Source organism: Anoplophora glabripennis, unplaced genomic scaffold (genome assembly GCF_000390285.2).
Source record: "Anoplophora glabripennis isolate ALB-LARVAE unplaced genomic scaffold, Agla_2.0 scaffold274, whole genome shotgun sequence".
In the NCBI taxonomy this organism is placed as follows: Eukaryota; Metazoa; Arthropoda; class Insecta; order Coleoptera; family Cerambycidae; genus Anoplophora; species Anoplophora glabripennis.
Window position 1 is genome coordinate 469,364 of NW_019416630.1, and position 20,421 is coordinate 489,784.

General features: G+C 30.6%; 1 protein-coding gene across 3 annotated transcripts in view; it reads right to left on the minus strand.

Moving 5' to 3' along the window:
• Positions 1-7,707: 7,707 nt before the first annotated feature.
• The window catches only part of LOC108908810, a 158,934-nt gene continuing 146,220 nt past the window's right edge, over positions 7,708-20,421 (minus strand). For 2 of the 3 annotated variants that reach the window (XM_018712953.1, XM_018712951.1), the window contains 2 exons: positions 15,667-15,843; positions 7,708-8,094 (listed from right to left, as the gene is read on the minus strand). In XM_018712953.1, the coding sequence (XP_018568469.1) occupies positions 8,048-8,094; positions 15,667-15,843 (224 nt within the window). In that variant the 3' untranslated portion in view covers positions 7,708-8,047. The remainder of the gene's footprint in view (positions 8,095-15,666; positions 15,844-20,421) is intronic. The other variant, XM_018712952.1, reaches the window with a different exon arrangement.

Below are 20,421 nucleotides of genomic sequence, written 5' to 3' on the forward strand. Positions count from 1 at the left end.
GTGTGTGGCTGTGTTTTTGTTGTTTACTGTCAGTATTCGTAGATTATGACTACTTTAGCTCGACAGGTTGGTTGACGTTGTAGTAAACCTTTATTTGTTACATTTGCTTATTGAGCGATTTAATTTTGTTTTGTACGATTTGCTTTTTAAATATTTCAGTTTTAAATTATATAATACTATTTAATTCATATCATATAGTATTTTTTCTTATTATGATGTTAAAATGAAGGTTATGATTACTGCATAATTTAATCCTAATTATGATGATTACCTTTAACGCAGACAGCGGTTCTCAACATGTGCATGTAAAGGGACAAATTTAAAAAATATTAAATTTAATATCTCCGCAATTTGTAATTTTGAAAAATAACTTTCTCTGGAGTCGCGAATTATATCGGCAGTTGATATAATACCGGGTGTTCTCAAAGTTGAGTGATTTATTTTAACGGCTGGTAGAACTCATAAAAAAGTCGATTTACCAAAAATCGTTTATATAAAAGTGGTCAAATAAAGCAATTATTAACAATTATTTATAAAAATTGAAATTTAAAAACTTTCTAATACAAACCTGATTTATTGTCATTTTCGATCATTCCGTTGTAAAAACATAAATTGTTTGTTTACTACTAATACTGGGTATATCTTTTTTTTGTAGTTGCACGGTTTTAAGTACGCTTTTCGATTTTACAGTGCTAAATAATTCATACAGTAGTGCGTGATATTATTTTTGATTTGTGGGTGTTTTGTGCAATAAAAATGGCACATGTTTATGAAGACAATGAACTAGTGGACATAATATTAACTTACAGGGTGTGTCAACAAAATGCAGCCTCAGCATGTCGCTTGTACGCGGAAAGGTTTTCTTTACGAAATCATCCGGCTCCGTGGATGTTTGTAAATCTAGTTATAAGACTCCGCGACACAGGGTATTTAAAGGAGCAACGAGGAGGTTACGATGGAAGATAAATTGTTTATTTACTAACATGGACCTAGTGCTCGTTGTTGGATCGTTTTCGACAGTTTCTAAAATTTCTTCCTCGATCTCCATCATTTCGCGTGGAGGAGATCTTCCAGCGTGACCTCCTCGTTGTTGACGAAAACAATTACTGATTAGCCGGATATATAGAAATATATCGGAAACACGATATCTTAAAAAACACACATATACAGAGTGATTCAGAACTTATCCAAAAAAAAATTTTTTGGATGTACAGGGGACTCTTACAAATACTATTTTGTAAAGAAAAAATCAATAAGGGCAGTTCGAAAATGATTTAAAAATACACCTTTGCACGGCACTGGAAACTGATCCACTGTAAAACCTGACCTCTCACAATGTGACCGGCATTGCGGCAAAGTGTGATAAAAACGGACAAAAACTTTCCCAAGGAAAGAATGTACTTACATAGAATTTTATAGTAGGTACCTATTTTATATCAGCAAATTCAACTGCTTTAGCCGTTATTGTTATTTTTAATTAATAAAATTATTTTTTGGTTTTAAATAATAAAATAATTTGACATACCTGAACAACAGTTCAAAATTTTATGCACCGACGTGTAAACACAAATGTTGTCTTGCTTCACCATAACACAAATGCTTCACCATAATACATATGTTGTCTTGCTTCACCATAAATTAAAACGATATCCATAAATTCCGAGTTTTGACATTTTTGACACTAACTACTAAAAAACTATTGTAAACACCACCACAGTAAACACTATCGCAACGACGACGATTGTAAAATGGAATATCAGTATTCGGAGTTGCTAAGCCACGTGGCTATTCACGCGTATTGCGAATGACGCTAGGGACTATAGTTGTCCAGCTATGTAATGGTTGAATGTACTACAAATTCAATTATTTTTTTCTCGGAAACTATAAGGATTTTACAAAAATTTCTTTTACAATATCGACTCCATTTCTCACACCGCATCTATTTTTTTGGATAAGTTGTGAATCACCCTGTATTTTTGTACATTTGGACCTCATCAATCATCATTATACTGATAATCTAATTACTAATAGTAAGGCAGGTGCGCCAAAATAATGTGCCAATGTAGTTACTTGGCAACCATTTTTTTCTTGCTGTTAAAGATCAGTCTATCAAACTTTATAACTCTGTAATCATAAGAAAACGTTATATTAAAATATACAACGATGATATAAAAAATGTACCAAAAGCTTTTATATTTAAACATTTCTTCATAGGTATCTCGAAGAATAATGGGAAAACTAAGGAGTCACACTTTGGTGGACCAGCCAATACATAACGTGGGCTTTTCAATTAGATATTCGAGCATTTAATAATCAGCTCATTGTTAAAGTTGTGCGTTGTCGTACATGTTGTAGTTTGTTGTTTTCTAATTATCACTAAATCATTAAATTTACTTAAAAAAAAACAACTGTGCCATACAACTAACAAATACACAATGTATTGTCACAACACATGGGTGTCCTAAAATATACTAACAAAAATAAAATCATCACAGTACAAATCAAAACTATACTCACCCTGAAGTTTACGTTTATGGCCTTCTTGTGTATACCGAGTATACCGACGCGATGCTAACGTTGTTTATTTTTCCCCCTTCTGCAGCTCTTTGAACTTTCAGCAACGCTTCTATTATGTAAATGCTTCTTAGGCTTGATCTTCAAATAAATTATTAATAATATTTCAGTCTCATCATGGTGCTTTCGTTTTCAACGTTCCACTATACACTACGTATAAGTTTAAATTTATTTGCGCTTTTTGCAAGAATTGTAAGTCAAAAGTTGATGGAAAGTTAATTTACACTGAGAAAAATGTTCATTAATATTTGAATTTGAAAATGTATTTAAATGAAGTTATCAAACGTATGGATAGTAATAATAATAATAGTGGAACTTCAAAATTCAAGAATGTAATTAAGAGAGGTATATTTTTCTGAATTTTAATGATCTTTTATACCTATGTATAAGAATCATATTTAAAAAGTCACAATTTTCAACTTGCTGTCAATGTTTCCACGTTTTCTGACACTCTCTTCAGGGCTCAAAATTTCATTTGTTTTTTGTTAATTTACATAGGTTACACCCTAAAAGAATTTTTTTTATATAATAATTTCTACAAAAAGAAAAAAATTGGTTGGTATGGACTCTATCTTCCAAGAGAGATCTTCGCAGTTAATTTTTGGTGGTCTACCGTAGTATTAATCTTTGACTGATTTTTCAATAACTTGAATAAATAAAAATAAATTTCTTCACTGAAACATTTAACTGTATGAGTTGTATGCGGGGGAAAGTAGGGTGAATGTTGATATTCTGACAAAATAAGTAATTCTCTTCATGATTCAAATATTTTAACTGAAATTTAATATAATCTAAAATATTTTCTAGTGAATAGTAGTATATTTTTGTAAACGTCGATTTCTATGTTGTGTGTCACAAAATTTGTATTCGTTTGATGACCGGGCAACAAAAAGAAAATCTTATGGACGGTTGTTGGCAACTCCTTTAACAATATAGTGACGATGAAAAATTCTTTCAGAAGATCATAAAGGGAGATGAAAGAAAGCTGGATTTGCGGCTAAGACATTGAGTTCAGTTATTACAATGAATTGGCAAAGGTTCTGCAACCCAAGATCAGTCTCGATCCAATGTCAAAGTGATGCTCACTGTTGTTTCTAATTTAATAGAATTGTGATTTTGAATTCTTAAGCCGAAGCAGTGAACCGTGTGTACTATCAAGGGGTTTTACAACGGTTAACGCGAAAAAATCCCCAAAAAGACACCAGAGTTATGACAAGACAACTTGTCACATGTTGTCTGTCACCCTAACCCTAATGTCACACTAACTGTGTCACCTTGTGACATAGTTCTTGCACGATGACAATGCGCCCGCAGGCTCAGCTTTGTCAATTCGTCAATTTTGTTCTAAAAATAAGATTACTTTCCTCCCTTACCCTTCTTACTCACCAGACCTAGTTCCTTACGATTTTCTCTTACTTCCGATATTAAAATCAGTGCTGAAAGGACGCCATTTTCAGACTACTGATGACATCAAAGCAAATTCGTCACATACTTTAAAGACCATCCAGTAAAAAAAATAAAGTTAGGTTATTTTCTGAACATATCTTGTATTGTCTACCGAGACACAAAGTAGAAATTGAAGAGGCAGATGTGGAACCGATATCCTAAGGTCAGACATGTATATACCAAGACGTCTGTGATGTAAATGCATACGTGAAATAGAATAGAAAATAAGGTGTCGTTGTTTCTATTGGACTAATATAATATTTAAATAGTGACAATAAACCAAAAATATGGATTAACGAAGGGAGGCCAAATAATAAAAGAGCAACGTTTTGACCTAAGTGCTTAAATACCTTTAATAAGCATGCTTATAAATTTTATGTATATAATCACCCAATAATTTTGTTAGGCTATAGGTTAGGTGTGTGTAAACATATTTTTCATACATATGTACATATCATTATTTTTACTTTCTGGATTAATCAAGAAGACAGTAAAGAAAAAATTATTCGCCTTTATATTTACGAAATTTAAAAAAGGGGATATTATACATTTAATTACCACTGTTGTGAAATTTGATTTCTCCAGGATGAAGCTCTGTTGATATCTTAAGATAGAAATGAAAGTCCTATGTTTTTTAAATTTTTTATTTTGACTTAATTAAATATGTCAACTGGAAAAAACTGAAATGCTGGAACAATGCATAGAAAAATTAATAATTTTCTCAAACATCAATAGTAAAAGTAAAGAAAAAATTGCAAATACGCACCGGACACTCCTGTATGTCTAGAAAACTGAAAAGTACTACATGTTCATTCATTCAAGTACCGCTACCATAGAATTTGGTTTTTAGTAAAATCTTTACCAAACCTCGAAACAATTTAGCACCCCGTAGAACCTCTGTTGATTATCCTAAGATGGATATGAAAGTTTTATCAATTTTCTCCAATTTTTAATTTTGACTATTTCGAATTAACTCTACTGAATTGAAAAGAAAACTTAATAGCAATAAATTTCATAATTAAGTGAACATTTTTCTTTGTATAAATACATTTTCTGCAATTATATTAAAATATTAAATTTATTTATTTATCTTACTTGAAATAGTGACTATAGTAATTAAACAACTGCAGGTATTAAAAAGCAGAAAATATAAATTTAACAAAATTTCTAATTTCGAAATTATTTTCATAATTAATTGTAGCATGAAAAGTTTTAAATTACTTACCTTTATCAGCTCAAATCACAATTACTGATATTATAAGTTTGGTATTGAAAATCGTTCCAATAATTAAAATGCTTCAAAGTAGAAATAATTAACTTTAGGTATAACTTTGTAATCCGTTTCATAATGTATAATAAAAATGTAAATTCTATTAACGCTTTGTATTATTCTGTTCGCATCACTGAACAGCAAAATTTGTGGGAAACTTCCTTAGAATGTATATTTAAGGTTGATTTTATATTAATTTTCTTTTTTATTTCTGCTACATCTCGTCGAGTTTCTTAAATCCCTAAATTAGGAATTTTCGAAGTCTACATTTTAGAGTATAATACACCTAACGAATGTTACATATTTCAAGGATATAATCTAGAACCAAAATGGCGACGTTTTAATCAAACGAAATTCAACGAAAAATGTCGCAAAATGTTACAGTGTTAAAGTTTTTTTTTTATTGCTTGTTTTCTCCTTAACTCAGAACCCAGTTAACCGATTTGAGCAAAGCTATTGCTTAGTTTCCCTTCATGAAATATGCAGTGCTTATGTTCCTATTAGGTTAAATCCTACAGGGCGTTCATTTTACTATAACTCTTTGTGAATATTCTTCTGTAACTTTTTTGTAGGTTTAAATTTTTTCACGCAACTATCAGAAATAAATAGAGAATTTTGTTCTACACAAAAAATGTATACCTATCAAAAATCGAAATTATGCTCGGTTATGAAGATATTACAGAAAATATTTATTAACACATACCTCATATTTTTTTGGAAATAACTACATATCCATAATAAACGTAATAAATAACATTTTAAACGTTTTATGAAGCTATTGAGACTAGGAAACGAATTATACGTTTGTCTAACTTGTCGTACGGCGTCTTTTATTCTATCCCAAACTTCTTCTCTGTAACACCTAATACAATTCCTTTCAAATGACTCCAAAAGTAAAAGTTAGCGGATTAAAATTCGGACAGCGAGAAGACCAAGGAAAGTCACTACCTCGACCAATTCAACGGTTTGGAAATGGTTGATTTAAATGATCTCTCACCAAATGGCTGTAATGAGCAGGGGTACCATTGTGCATGAACCACATTTGTCGTCTAGTATTAATGGGATCTTCTTCCAGAGCCCCAAGAAGTTCTTGCCGAAGAAATTCCAAATAATTTTGACTATTCAACTTTGCAAGTTAAAGCTTCAGCCCCCAAAATAATATTTTTGCGGCAAACTCCTGCGACTGCTGACAAACGATGAATACTAATTACGGGATTTTCTTCTACTCTTTCTGGAATTTGTTCTTCGCCTTGTACCCTTCTTTGAACTTACCTTCTATTTCGTGAATTAGACCGAAAGTTTCCAGTTTTTCCTCATTTGGTGAATTAAGAACCAAACAATGCATGAGAAGGCTGTCTGCGATTCGGATAAAATTCTTCATATGTCCTCTTAGCAGTACGTCACTAAAATGTACTTGTATAATATATCACTATCACGTCTCTCATTTCATTATTCGTAAATGCATTGTGACGAGATATTTTCAGAAACAAACTTTTGCAAAATACAAACTTGACAGTGACTTATCGAAATTGGCATGCTGTTAGGGATACGTACTTATTTCCAAAAAGTATGAGGTATGTGTTAATAAATATTTTCTGTAATATCTTTACAACCGAGCATAATTTCTATTTTTGATAGGTATACATTTTTTGTGTAGAGTAAAATTCTCTACCTATATATTTCTGATAGTTTCGTGTAAAAATTTAAAGGTACAAAAAAGTTACAGAAGAATATTCACAAAAGTTTGTACTAAAATGAACGCCCTGTATGATTTAACTATGAAAAGATATTAAGCAACATCAAATTTAACTCAAATCGGTTAGCTGGGTTCTGAGTTAAGGAGAAAACAAGAAATAAAAAAGAAATTTTAACACACTATAACTTTTTTTTGTTTCATTTAAGCAAATTTTGTTAAATCGACCCCATTTAGGTTCTAGGTTATACCCTTGAAGTATGTAACATTGATTAGGTGATTGATTTTCCCTTAAGGGCATCCTTCTGATTAAAAAAGTATTGTAATTAAAAAAAGATAATTAAATTAGAAATTTTAATAAAATTATTATAACATTTTGTCACTTTTATTTTAAAACAGTTTTATTATATTCATATTGGGTATATTAATACTTTATTATCCTTTTATTCATTTCTATTTAAAAAGTACTAAACAAATGTAATTTTAAGTTAATATTTATAAATCAAAGTAGATATATACATACATATAGTAGGCTACTGTTTTTTGCAGGTACAAATATATGTACATAGCCTTATAAACTGTAATATCCTTTTTAAATTATTTTACGCTTTTTAAACATTTTAAGTAATAGCAAAAACATTAATTATTGTTTTTGTAATATTTGCCGCCCATGTGAATTTGTGAATACCTACGCTCATACAATATACAAAAAATAAAACAATGCTCTAACAAAATAAAATTTTATTGAACACAGTGCTATATGCAATACCATGCATTACAGGGTGTCGTAAACACAAGGTACACAATAAAATTTTACAATTTTCTCAGGATTATGCACATTTTTTTTTTAGATTTTCGTTAAGTATTTTGACAAAACTTGATTACTGTGTAAGGATATATTATATTAATTAAACAAAAATAAAATAACAACATGGTATATATAATATAGCTTTCCAGAACGTAAAATATATCAAAAAATACAATATGTGCACATAATAAGTCTCAAAATAAATTTTTGCGTGTAGATAATTGGGGTAAAGAATGTAATGTGGGAGTTGGCAAGGTTATTCGGTAATTTCAGTGATTTCGGGCTTCTCTTCCTCTTTCTCAGCTGCAAGGAAAGAAAACCAACAACATCAATACACACTTGTTAGGTACAAACTGGTGAGATAGAGGTTAGTGAGTGTGTGGTACTAAGTGATCGCAGTGCAAATAAGATGTTAGTTTATGACTGATGATGTTAGGGCAAGAAATGAAGTGTAAATTGTCTCATTTGGCTCTTCATTTGGTGGGTAACCCTAGTCGTCACATACATGTACATTATGAAAAAAGACTAACCTATATCTGAAGAAATAAAAGATATACTCCACTGAATTTTTCGGGAAGTACGCGTCTCGTAAAATCGGCTTTTTTATATCTAACATTGATAACTAGGAAACTAGAAGAAGTAGATAAAGAAACTGCAATAAAATTATTATGACATGACACAAGGTTACGTACTGTTTATATAAAATAGGACATATTGGACAGAGTTGACTAAATTCGATGTTATTTTAGGTTATATCGAAAAATGATGTATGCTTTCTGACAATTTTAAAGAAAAATCACGTCTCGGAGTGCTATCTCTTTCCGTTTCAGACACAGAGAGCGTTTGTCAAAAACATGGTAATTTTAACTATCTGCTATCTGCTTATTTCTCATTATGTTTACATTTCTCCAGTTTGATACAAGAGTAGTTTATTTTGTCTTTATCCGCGAGTGAGATGTTTCTAAGAATTAAAAGAAACACACCTCGTCGAATCGAATAAAGTTAACTGTTAAGCATTCTTTGAAGAGAACTTTTGATATACAATGCCTGAAAATAAATTTAATACTGAAATACTCATCCCTACATATCGCACACTTTGTTAAGTTGTTGACGTTTCCAAAATCAATCAGAACATGGAATAACACTTCGTTTTAAATTAGTTTTGACAGTTTAAATTTGTTTTTTTCTGCTTGTTTCCACATCAGACAGACATCAAATAATGTTTATTATATGACCGTTTTCCCAATGTATAAAGGTGAATTTTAGTTAAACAAACCTATTCTCATAAAAAATAAGCCTTTTGGCTCAAGAATTTATTTCATTTATAATTTTTTTTGTCGCAAAATATCGAAATAAATAAAGAAAAATAGACTTTATATTTTAACTGGAGAACGCTACGTGTTATTCAGGATAATTTAGTTTTAAATGTTAAAACAAACAATATTTGTTTAAATTGAATACATATCTTCAAATAATCCGATTTCTTAATGCCGAGAATTCTTTTTATCCGTGTAAGACGATGGTTTAATGAATAAAATAAATAATAAAAGTAAAACGGAAAATTTGTTATTTCTAAACCTAAGTGTTTATAAACATATCAACATTGATTTTCTTAAGAATGTAAGAGGCTGAAATGAAACAAAAACGGATTTCCAAAATTTCGGTTTTTTTCAAATATTTCGAAAACTAATCATGTTAGCCTAGATTTTTTAGAGACATAATGTTGGTCCCCTGATTATGCAACTTTGCCCCTATTTAAGCTAGTTTGTATCTCTTACCGTTTTCGAGAAGCGAATTTGTAACAGCCTGTATATCTAATTTTTTATAATTTCGGGGTTTATTTGGTATACAGTACTTATAATTATTAATTACACTAACAACAACCAGTGGCAGAAGTATGGGCACTTACTACCATCCATTTATAAAAAAAAGTTGCACCACCCTGTATAATATTAAAACCAATGGCATTTTTAATTAAATTTTAAACGGAAATTACTTTGCCCTAGTTTCGTATGTTACGGTTATATGGCGAATCTGACTTTTTCCATTACTTCATTGTTCCTGTCAAAAACAGTTTTAATATATAATTAAATGGGAAAATGTGTATCTATGGTAAAATTACCTGTACTCTAGGTTAAAAACCTAATAACAAAGGAGTTGCAGATAAACTGCAATAACAGTTATTGTATATTATGAAGAAACAATGAAAAAAATATGTGGTGGTGGACATTCGTTCTTCATTTAGTTAAAGTGATTAGTAAAGTGTTTAACACACTGAAACGTGATCATTAACATGCAACCCGTACAAAATCTGACGCCAGATGGTTTAGAAAAAAGGATCGATTTTTGTTGGTATATTCTCGACAGAGTTAACCGACATCTTGACTTTCTGCGTACAAGAAATAGACAAATAGTCGCAGTGCAATCAGGTTATGGACCCATACCACTGCCTACTCGGTTTCCCGATCTAAATCTATTAGATTATTTCTTATAGCCCAGTTTAAAATAAAATAACTATGCGCCACCGGTAAATACAGTCGAGGAACGAATTTAAGAATAATTTACTCAAGCGATGCTGGACTTGTTTAGATGGTCATCTCACATTTTGACCAACTATTCTGAATTATATTTACTGTAAATTTAAATTATTTTGTTTTAGTTAGATGTTACTTATTAAATCTTCTGTGTTACAAAAATCATTAGTTTTTTTATGACTACCAATTCAGAAACTAAAAAATTCACTTTTAATATTTTTTTCAGAATACAAACCAGGTGCTACTTCTAAACCTATAAAAAAGATAATTTTACCATAGATACAAATTTTTCCGCTTTGGCTATTAAAACAGGCAAATAAGTGAATTGGTGACATAAATGAAAAAAGTAAAATTTGTTGTATAACCGTAACATATAATACGAAAATAGGTTAAAATACAATTTTTGTTTAAAATTGTACTCTACGTTTAAAAATGCCATCAATTTTAATATTATACAGGATGACACACCTGTTTTTTTTTTAACTTAAGCGTATTAAGTGAGCGTAACTGTACCACTGGTTATTGAAAGTACTTGATTCTTAAACATTTTATAACACCTTAATTAGTTACACTGTATACCAAATATTTCCGACATTACAACTATACAAAAGAGTCTATATTTTTTAGAAAACTTCAACACCCTTTTAAAGCCCTGAAATAAAAAAAAATGTATAAAATACTGACATTATTTTTCGAAATTCTGCTGATCTTTGAACTTTGTTCATTTAAAACTGAACCAGCCTGTATCATCAAAGTCAAATTATCTGTTCATGACAAAGTAAATTTTGAAATGAAAGTCACTTTTAGTGGTGCGTTAATTTTGTTACAAACTGTAAACTAAAATCTTTGGTGGAGGCCATGGAAAATTGCTAAATTATTTACTTGAAACAAAATTACCTAATTAAACTGATTAAATTCGTAAAAACAAATTGATTAAGACTCCCAAATGATTAACTGTAAGATTTTCTCTTCAACATCACTGTGTTCAACCCAAAAGTATCCTGTAATAGTTTTTGTGCTTTTTCTGCCGCAGATACAGAAGTTAGGCAACATTGTTACTTAAAAAATATGCTACGTGTCTCTGAAATTGATAGAAATAGTAGGTAGGCTGCGATTTGAGTTATCATTTACTCTAAATTCGGAATTAAGAAACATATTGACATACCTCAAATCCATCGAACTTTCTCTACTCCGAGCAATATGGATTGTTTCGAATTACGCAGATAAATTAATAAAAGTGTGCTAAATTATATAAAAATTTCAATAACAAAATACAATTTTCCTTTATAACACTTCTCAGGACTATATGCATTATAGAACACAGTTTTGATTATTCTTTTCGCCTAGCTGAACATCCTAGTTAAACTTTTTGCAAAGTATTGCTTCAACTATAAGTATTAATAAAAGACATATTAAAACTTTATAATATACTGACAGGAATCACTGTACAAAATAAATAATATTGCCAGTTCTTTCCATTTCTATCTACTTATAGACAAAGAAGACAAAGAAATCATATTAGATATTTGTAATCGATAAAAAAATTATTGTCGAGATCCAGCCCTTGCTAAGGGTTTAATTCAGTTTCATTTCCTTAACATATGTCAAAGAAAAAAACCTTGACGAACGACTAAAGTTCACAGATTCTCTCTCAGTCGTACTGTTCGGAAGTTATAGAGTTGTTTGTCAGACTTTCGATAAGCATATTTCTACCCAAACGACTGGTTTACAACGTCAATGTACTATGCTCCGATAAAACTTTCTGTTGATCAACTTGCTTTTATAGCCATTTTAGCAACATTAGAACACCATTCTCAAGATAAAGAAAAGAAATGTATCTAATAAATGTTAATTGTTTAACAGTTCAGTTTGCAGTAAAAAGATATTTTAAATTCAACAAATAATCATTTTCCTTAATAAGGAATATTTATTAAAAAATAAGGCAACGGACAGTCTTTAAATTCCTAAAAATAATATCTGTATATACAGAATGTTTGATAATAAATTACGCACACCTTTAACTTAATATCAAAGAGTTGAAAAATGATTTTAGCGGCAATAATATAAAATATAGACTAACCATGTTTGATTTTATTGATAAATGAATATGTCTGGAGGTAACCAGACAACGACGAAAAAGAAAAAAGTGTATACATTTACCTTTAAACTTAAACTTAGATTAACTGGTAACTAAAGCTACATGCCAAATTGAAAAACATCTCTTCAGTTCTTCCTTTTAGGTAAAAGAAAATAATTTCTCTTTTAACTTTAACACCCTATATCTTAAAAATGAAGTATTTTCGGACACATGTAAATAGGAACGTTTTCTGTAAATTAAAGTGTACAGAAGTTTGTAGATTTCCATCATTTAACAGTCTATTGGAACAGTGGTATAAAGTGTGAGGTTAATCCTTCTTATTCATAGAAAGAAGTGCTAGTTATTTTAGATGAAGTGAAATGATAGACTAGATAGATCTAAAAGCAATGTTCCACCGATGTGAATGTGAGCAAAGCGGTTCAAGCATGAGAGCGTAGTTTTAAGTGAAATGTATATCTTGATTTGCAAAGAAACGAACTTACGATAAATTTCTTGGGAATATATGTCTTGAATGTAAAAAAAATAAATGATGCTAAATCATATTTAACAGCAGTATCCTCAAAAAATTGGCAATTGAATTATTGCCAAAAAAAAGTGTTTCAAGATTTTTTAATGTGTTGAAAAAATAAGGTAAGTCTTATAAATATTATAAAATTTATCAATTTCTTAATATGCGAAAATCTACTAAGGATCCCTTAGACGTTAAACAGTTGATTGCAGTTCAGAAACTTCATATTCAGAAACCTTCAATACATACAAACTCAAACTCACAAACTCCAAATTCACAAACCCACAAACCCCAAACCCACAATCCCTAAACCCACAAACCCCAATCCCACCAAACCCGAACCTACAAACTCCAAGCTTACAAACCCCAAGCCCACCAACTCCAAACCCACAAACCGTATGGGTATGATGTTTCTGAATTGCAATCGACTGCTTGATGTCTAATTGTAAGTAATCCTTAGTAGATTTTCGCATATTAAGAAACTGAGAAACTTAAAAATTTCAACATGTGATATCTCAACGAAAAGAAAAAGATATTTGAGCAAACTCATTCGAAGGAGGGAGCTTTGTACTTTTAGATTCAATGTATTAGTTTTTTAAAAAAGAATAGATGGCATTACTACATAACCTCAAATATGACGAAAAACAGTGTTTTTTACACTTTTAGGTTAGGATATCTCAAAAACGTGACGTGATAGAGCAATTCTGCTTCTAGATTCGGATTCAGCGCACCTAAATCCTTCGGAAATACATAAGTTTCTGCTTCCAAAAAAAAGTAAAATTTTGTTGGTTTGTGGTAAAAATAAACAGTTTTCAGTATATCTACAATTATTTACAAGAGATTCTTCTAGTATAAATAGTAAATCAAAAGTAGTATAAAAAGTTCATGTTCTTTTTTTATTTATGCACTGACGAGAAACGGCAAATAATCAATCAATATTTTGCCTCAATACATAATTAAATCAGTTGTTCTTACCCACATGGAGAATTGGTGATGTTACTATTATTTTTCTAAATCGTAATTAAATTGTTAATAAGTCTAGTCCTTCTGAATGTAAAATTGTATTTAAGAAGAATGTTAATTAGTAGCTTAAGAAAATCCTTGCTTATTTAGGTATTTTGCCACCTATGAAATTTTAAAAGTTGGTTAAGTTAACTCATGATATATTTTTTATTATTATTTCTTTCAATATTTACAATCAACAAATTCACGAATTGGTTCATTTTTTGCAATTTAATTAAATAACGAGGGGTTCTTTTAACACTATATTATTTCATCAATATTTTGGTCGAATCACATTGAATAGGTATATCAAAAACCCAATTTTCATACTTCAGAAAACGTCACATAGTTCAATAGGGTTTTGCCCCAAAATTTTGAAAAAAGGCAGTACAAATAAAAGAAAATTATAAGAATGTTTCGTACGTTGAATTATTCCCTGAAATTAGACCCTCGTTGATTACAAATATTAAATTAATAAATAAATTATAATAATACACTAAACATAATATAAAGATCATGAAAGCAACCAATAAAATATAAGCTGTTTAATTAATTACAAACGTTGCACAATGGGCGAAAACGCCCAAAATTCCTTGTGAGGTAGTAAAAGTTGTCCAAATTGGGATATATTTTTTGAAAATACTCGTAATTATATCCGATTTTTTATGTCACTGTGACAATTGCGATATTTTAAATACTCATATAAACTACAATCAGAAATGTTTCCCATAAATGATATCATAAAATATGAACAATATTTAGCGAATATAAAAAATGTAAGGTATACATTTTAAAACCAGTAGTTAATTGTAAGCCATTCAACGACAAATTATTGAAACAATAAACCTGTTGATTTAGGTTTTGTGGGTTTAGTTTTTATTGGTTTAAATTTTATGGGTCTGAATTTTTTGTGTTTAGTTTAATGAATTTAGGTTTATTAGGTTTTTAGACTTATGGTTTCAAGAATGTGTGGTTAAAGGGTTTACAATTAACTGGTTGTAATATTTACCTATACCTTACTTTTCTTATATTCGCTAAATATTGCTCATATTTTATGGTATCAAGTAAGTTTTTATTGTAGTTTATCGCAAGTTGAGATCGTAAAATATCGCAGTTATCACAGTGACATAGCATAATGAAAGCATAATTACGAATATTTAAAAAAATATATCCCAATTTATACAACTTTTACTATCTTACACAGAATTTTGAGCGTTTTCGCTCACTGTGCGTCGGTTTAAAAAATTAGATTATTTTAAATACATCTCCTTTTTTGTATGTGTATGTGTTTTAGTTTAAGCAAACACAATTTCATAGAAACATCCCTCAACTAATCAGTTTTGTTGCAAAGTTTTGTTTAATAATATTTAAAATTGTTCATACGTGGGAATTTATCCAAATAAACAAAAAATTGGATTTTTCATATGGTGACATAAATTCAGAAGGAGTAGATCTGCGTTATTGTGGTGAAAATTGGAACGGTCGATTTAATTATGCCAAGAAGCGTCATGAAAAGGAAAGATCTGATTTTTATGTTGTTCTCTTGGTTCACTAATTGCCTCAATGAAATGTCTACCTAAATAACAACATTGTTCAACAAATGAAATTGAATTTGGATTCCCTGACTAATAAAACCAGTGCAATCAAGATATACGTTTTCACTTTCCGAGAGGCAGCCCTCTAGAACGCCAAAACCCATTCGTCCCCGAGAACCTAAGAATCCCAAACCGTACCTTTAGCCGGAACCGATGACTCAGATGCTGCGATAGCTTTGTCTTGCTTGAACTTGTTGATGTAGTAGCTGAGCAGTTGGATGTCGCTCTTCAGAGGGTCGTCGTAGAGGTAGATGTGCGGCCGGCGGCTGTAGGCCCTATCTCCTGCATACGAGACAGACGCTAGACGGCCTTGGCCTAGAGGCGGTCACACTCCCAAATCAATAACAGGTAGGGGCAACAAATGTAGCGCAGCGTTCATGCATTGAGCGTCAAGCAGGCTGAGACCACTGCGGAAACTACCGTCGGTGGTCCAAAAGCGCGGAAGCTGTACAGACTCAAGGATTGCTCGATAACACAGGTCGCAAAAAAAAAGGTTTGTCTTTTAGATCAGACCCGGTTTTACCTATATATTTTGATGTTCTGAAAACGAATTTCAGGGTTAGAAAAAATTCTGAAGCAAGGGTTTTCCACGATTCACCTTCTAATGCGCGATATTTCTGGTTTTCTGGAATTTTTTGGTAAACTCAAGACTTGCGTGATATAAACAAAATTGTGATTTTTCACTAGACTGTCAATAGGGTCAAGAGCTCCATTTTCTCAATGGAACTAGGTGTCTGTGAATTCCTACTTTCCGGTTTATTTGACAGTCAATATCTTGTTTTCCTTTTCTCCAATGCCATCAACTTTTATTCAGTGATATAATTTATTCCCCAATATGGTGAATGCCTTGGGGTTTGAGCTCTGGATGAATGTTGATTGATTTTTAATTCAGTCAACATTCATCCTGAGGGACTAAGATTCACAGGTTCCCAGAATAAAAAACCTAGAATGGTTGGTTCAAGAGGAAGGAAATCTTTGGCGACAAGGTCTCGGATATCCAAAAGAGGCAGGAATAGAAGTGACAATTGGTGATACTCTATAGCTTGGAAATCTGTACCTCAACCTTTCATACGCAGTCTCTAATGTCAAAAACTTCTATTCACATCACACTTTTGAGAGTGGCATGAGGTTACCTAAAAAATGCAAGAAAACCTGAAATATCGCTCATTTGAAGGTGATTTATGGAAAACACATCGTATTTTTTTCTAACACTGAAATTCATTTTGAGAACATCAAAATAGATAGAGTATGATCTAAAAGACAAAAACTTTTGTTTCCCTTTTTTGTTGCAGTGAAGTCTTTAAACCAACTATACTGAAGGTTGTTTCGTTAGAATGGGACACAGTTCTTCAGAACAGAACAATGCACCAAATTGCCTTAGTCAAACGTTGCACCTCTTTAATTAATAACATTCTACCCCCTTATCTTTTGTACCTTTCTATTTACAAAATAATTGTTAAGTCCAAAGTAAATTTCTTTGCGGTGTTAATCAAGTACATAAATAAAAACAAGTTAATGTTACCTTCCCGAAATATAAACGAAACAGTTATTTTTAAGTAGGACGCCTTGTATATTTGTTTTTTGAAATCCCCTATTTTTTTATTTCAGCAATGTATACATGCCGTATATTTGCTTCAACAGTTTGTATAATATTTTGGTTTACTTACTGCACCAGCGTCTAATGAAGAATTCTTGTATGTATTGTTCTAAGAATAATATCGTTCTAAACACAATAGATACAAGGTAAGAACTCTTCATTAGACGCTGGTGCAGTTTTGAAATGTTTCATCGGCTATACCCTTTACAAAACTTCTTTCGATTCTTGGAAAATTATCTTATTATAAAAGATATTCCATCATACTGTTCCAGATAAAGAATATAATACTCTGCTTCATCCATCTCATTGATGTTATTAACTGCGTTCAACATGTTCTTCCTTAGGATATTTAAGATATTAAGTCGTTCTTTATTTACTTTTTCTCCCACTATTTTCTATAGAAAGAACTACATGGAGGTCAGATCAGGACTTCTTGCTGATCATAAAATTGCTTGTTTATAAGATAGCTAAAAGTATGTCTTTTTTAAATAGTTATTATAAAATAATTTATAATATTTCATTTTCCAGGAAGTGCAACATCCAAAAATACCATTGTTTCCCAAAATATTATAAAAACATTATAATTACAGCTTAGTTCTATTAGAATTGCTACAGTGAATTACCATTGAATTGGATTTTACATGATTGTCCATTGTGCATTTTTAGTAAATATATCAAAATATTATGCAAATGAAAGCAAATACATAATATGTATATATTCTGTTTAAAAAAAAAACATTCTTTTAACTCTCTTATGAAAGGGAAATTTTAAGGTAAGAAGTCCTAATTTGCCCCAATATAAGATAAAGAAAACAAAGAACTACATAATAATTTATATGAGTTATATTATGTATTTTGTCTAAACCAGAATGAGGGAAAATCTTTTATCAGATGTAAGACTTCATAGTTTAGTAAATTTAACAGCAAAGAGTTCGCAATCTTAACTTTATCTATTGCAGGGGTAAATATACCAAAATGTTGTACAAACTGTGGAAGCAAATACGTGATAATTATGTAGATATTGGTGTAATCAAAAAACCATAAATATACAGGATGGTCCGTTCAAAAAGACAAACTTTTGGTTTATATCTCAGAAATGCAATATGCTATTAATAGTTTTTACATGTACTTTTCTGACATCACAAGGAAATTTACTAAGACTAGTATGTATGCTATTTTTCTCTAAATGGAAAGTTAAAAAAGATAGAGGGGAAAAGATTGATATGTGACTGAACTTATACAGATAATTTCGTTAAACTCCCTTCCCCATTTAGAATTTTTCCGAAAATTGCAGCAATTACTACTAACAAATTATTTAACTTTGTATACGTAAGTATTTGAGAGTGGTAAATACATGTTGGTAGTTTTTGATCATCAACTAGAGGTGGTTAGCTACTGCCTCTCCTAAAACACTGTGCTTTTTCAGCCATTTTGACAATGTCACCTTTTCTGTAAATGGAATATTACGTTTTCATTCTATAAAACATCTAACGTCAAAAACAACATAAAATGTCACTAAAACACATCGCAGCAAAATTTTTTTAATTATTTTTGTAACACATTATATGTATATCTTTACCATTAACTAAGTCGGCTCATTTCTCAGACACAATCTAGGATACAATAGATAATTTTCAGTGGTAGGTATGCTCTTTATAATAACATTAATTCATAGGTAGCGACCACCCACGTCGTCTCCAAACTTCCCCCTTACTTCCTTTTGAAATTATAACTTCGAAATCATTAGGGTGTAGCTATAAAATGGGACTGCTAGGTGTTGCCTATAAAATAAGGCTGTAATATGCTCGATGCTAACAGTTGGAAACTGTGTTACTAATGGTAGGGAGAAGGTTAATTTTACATTAGCTCCCACCTCTTTAAAATTACAATACGCTTGGAGCCTTTGAGATACTAGTTGTAACAATTAGGAGCTAATTGATAGTGAATATTCTCAAAAAAAAACTACTGTCTATATTTCGAAGCAATTATATCAATTATGTTACAAGTTTCAGAAACATCTTGATGTTATAGAGTCGATTCTTCCTTGAAATAAAAAAACTGATTTTTTACATTTTTTGTAAAATTCTGCAACTAAAAATTCATCTATAAACACATAATTTTTCATCAATTTCTTCCTTGCAAATGCGTTCTACTGGAAATGTTAAACCGTTCTTGTTCTGGTAATACGTAATTTAATTAAATGTACCTTAAGTCTTTAAGTCTAATTAAAATTGTGTATTCTTTCCTGTACTAAGATAAAAACCGCATTCATTTAAAAGCTAACACAATGTGCTGCTTTTTCCAAAGCTTAAGGAGAAAGGCACTGTCTTTGTTTCATATTTCATTCAAGGTAACATCCCCTTCATTTTCTAGGTCAGCTTGAACAAAGAGCTCACCCACAATTTGCCTTATCCTAAGTTAAGAATAAATTTTAATAACGTACACGCCTTTTCTATAAAAAATTGTGAAAAATACTAATTTTCAATCAGTTTTGTAACAAAATGACGTTGTTGGATTTATTCAGATGTTGAATAAAAAATTAATCATATATATTTTGAAAAATCACATTTTAAAATTTAAAATATACGAAATTTAATATCTCATTCCTTCTAGAGCAGAGAATTTTCGAAATATGATCTGGAGAGTATAATACAGGGTATTTGGAAAATAAATTTGAGGCGTAGTTCTAGCCATAAAAGTAATGGTACAACTATCTATGGCATATTTTTCGACAATTCAATATTAGAGCAGTTACAAAACCCCAATTTTCTTATTAACACTTTGTTCTAGCAGTAGGTAGATATTCTAATAATTTTCAATTAAAAGACAGTTTTAAAATTTGGTACACGTATTATTTTAATAAACCATATCTAAAGAAAGGAAATACAGAATACACATCCTTCAGTCAATTACTTGACTAGACTTCTGCAAGCACGTCATGAATAATTATTTTCAGTCCTGAACTTAACATCAAGACAATTTTAGAGAATCATATATCAAACTGGAATTTCTCTGGAATTGACATATGCAGAATTTGTGTAAACATATTCAGGACACAGAGCAAGTTGCATACAATAAAGTAGGGTAGCGAAGTTCCATTGATATTCTGTATGTGCACTAGCAAGTGATGTAATTTCACATAGTAGCTTCCGTGGTATATTTGAACGAAATAACGTTTGTGTGACAAAAATTGTCATGATAATAATATCAGAGTAGGCGGTAATTAAACTGTAATTGTATGAAGAATGTAAATTTAAATTAGAATAAAGTACAGACTGCATAATTTTTTAAAAATA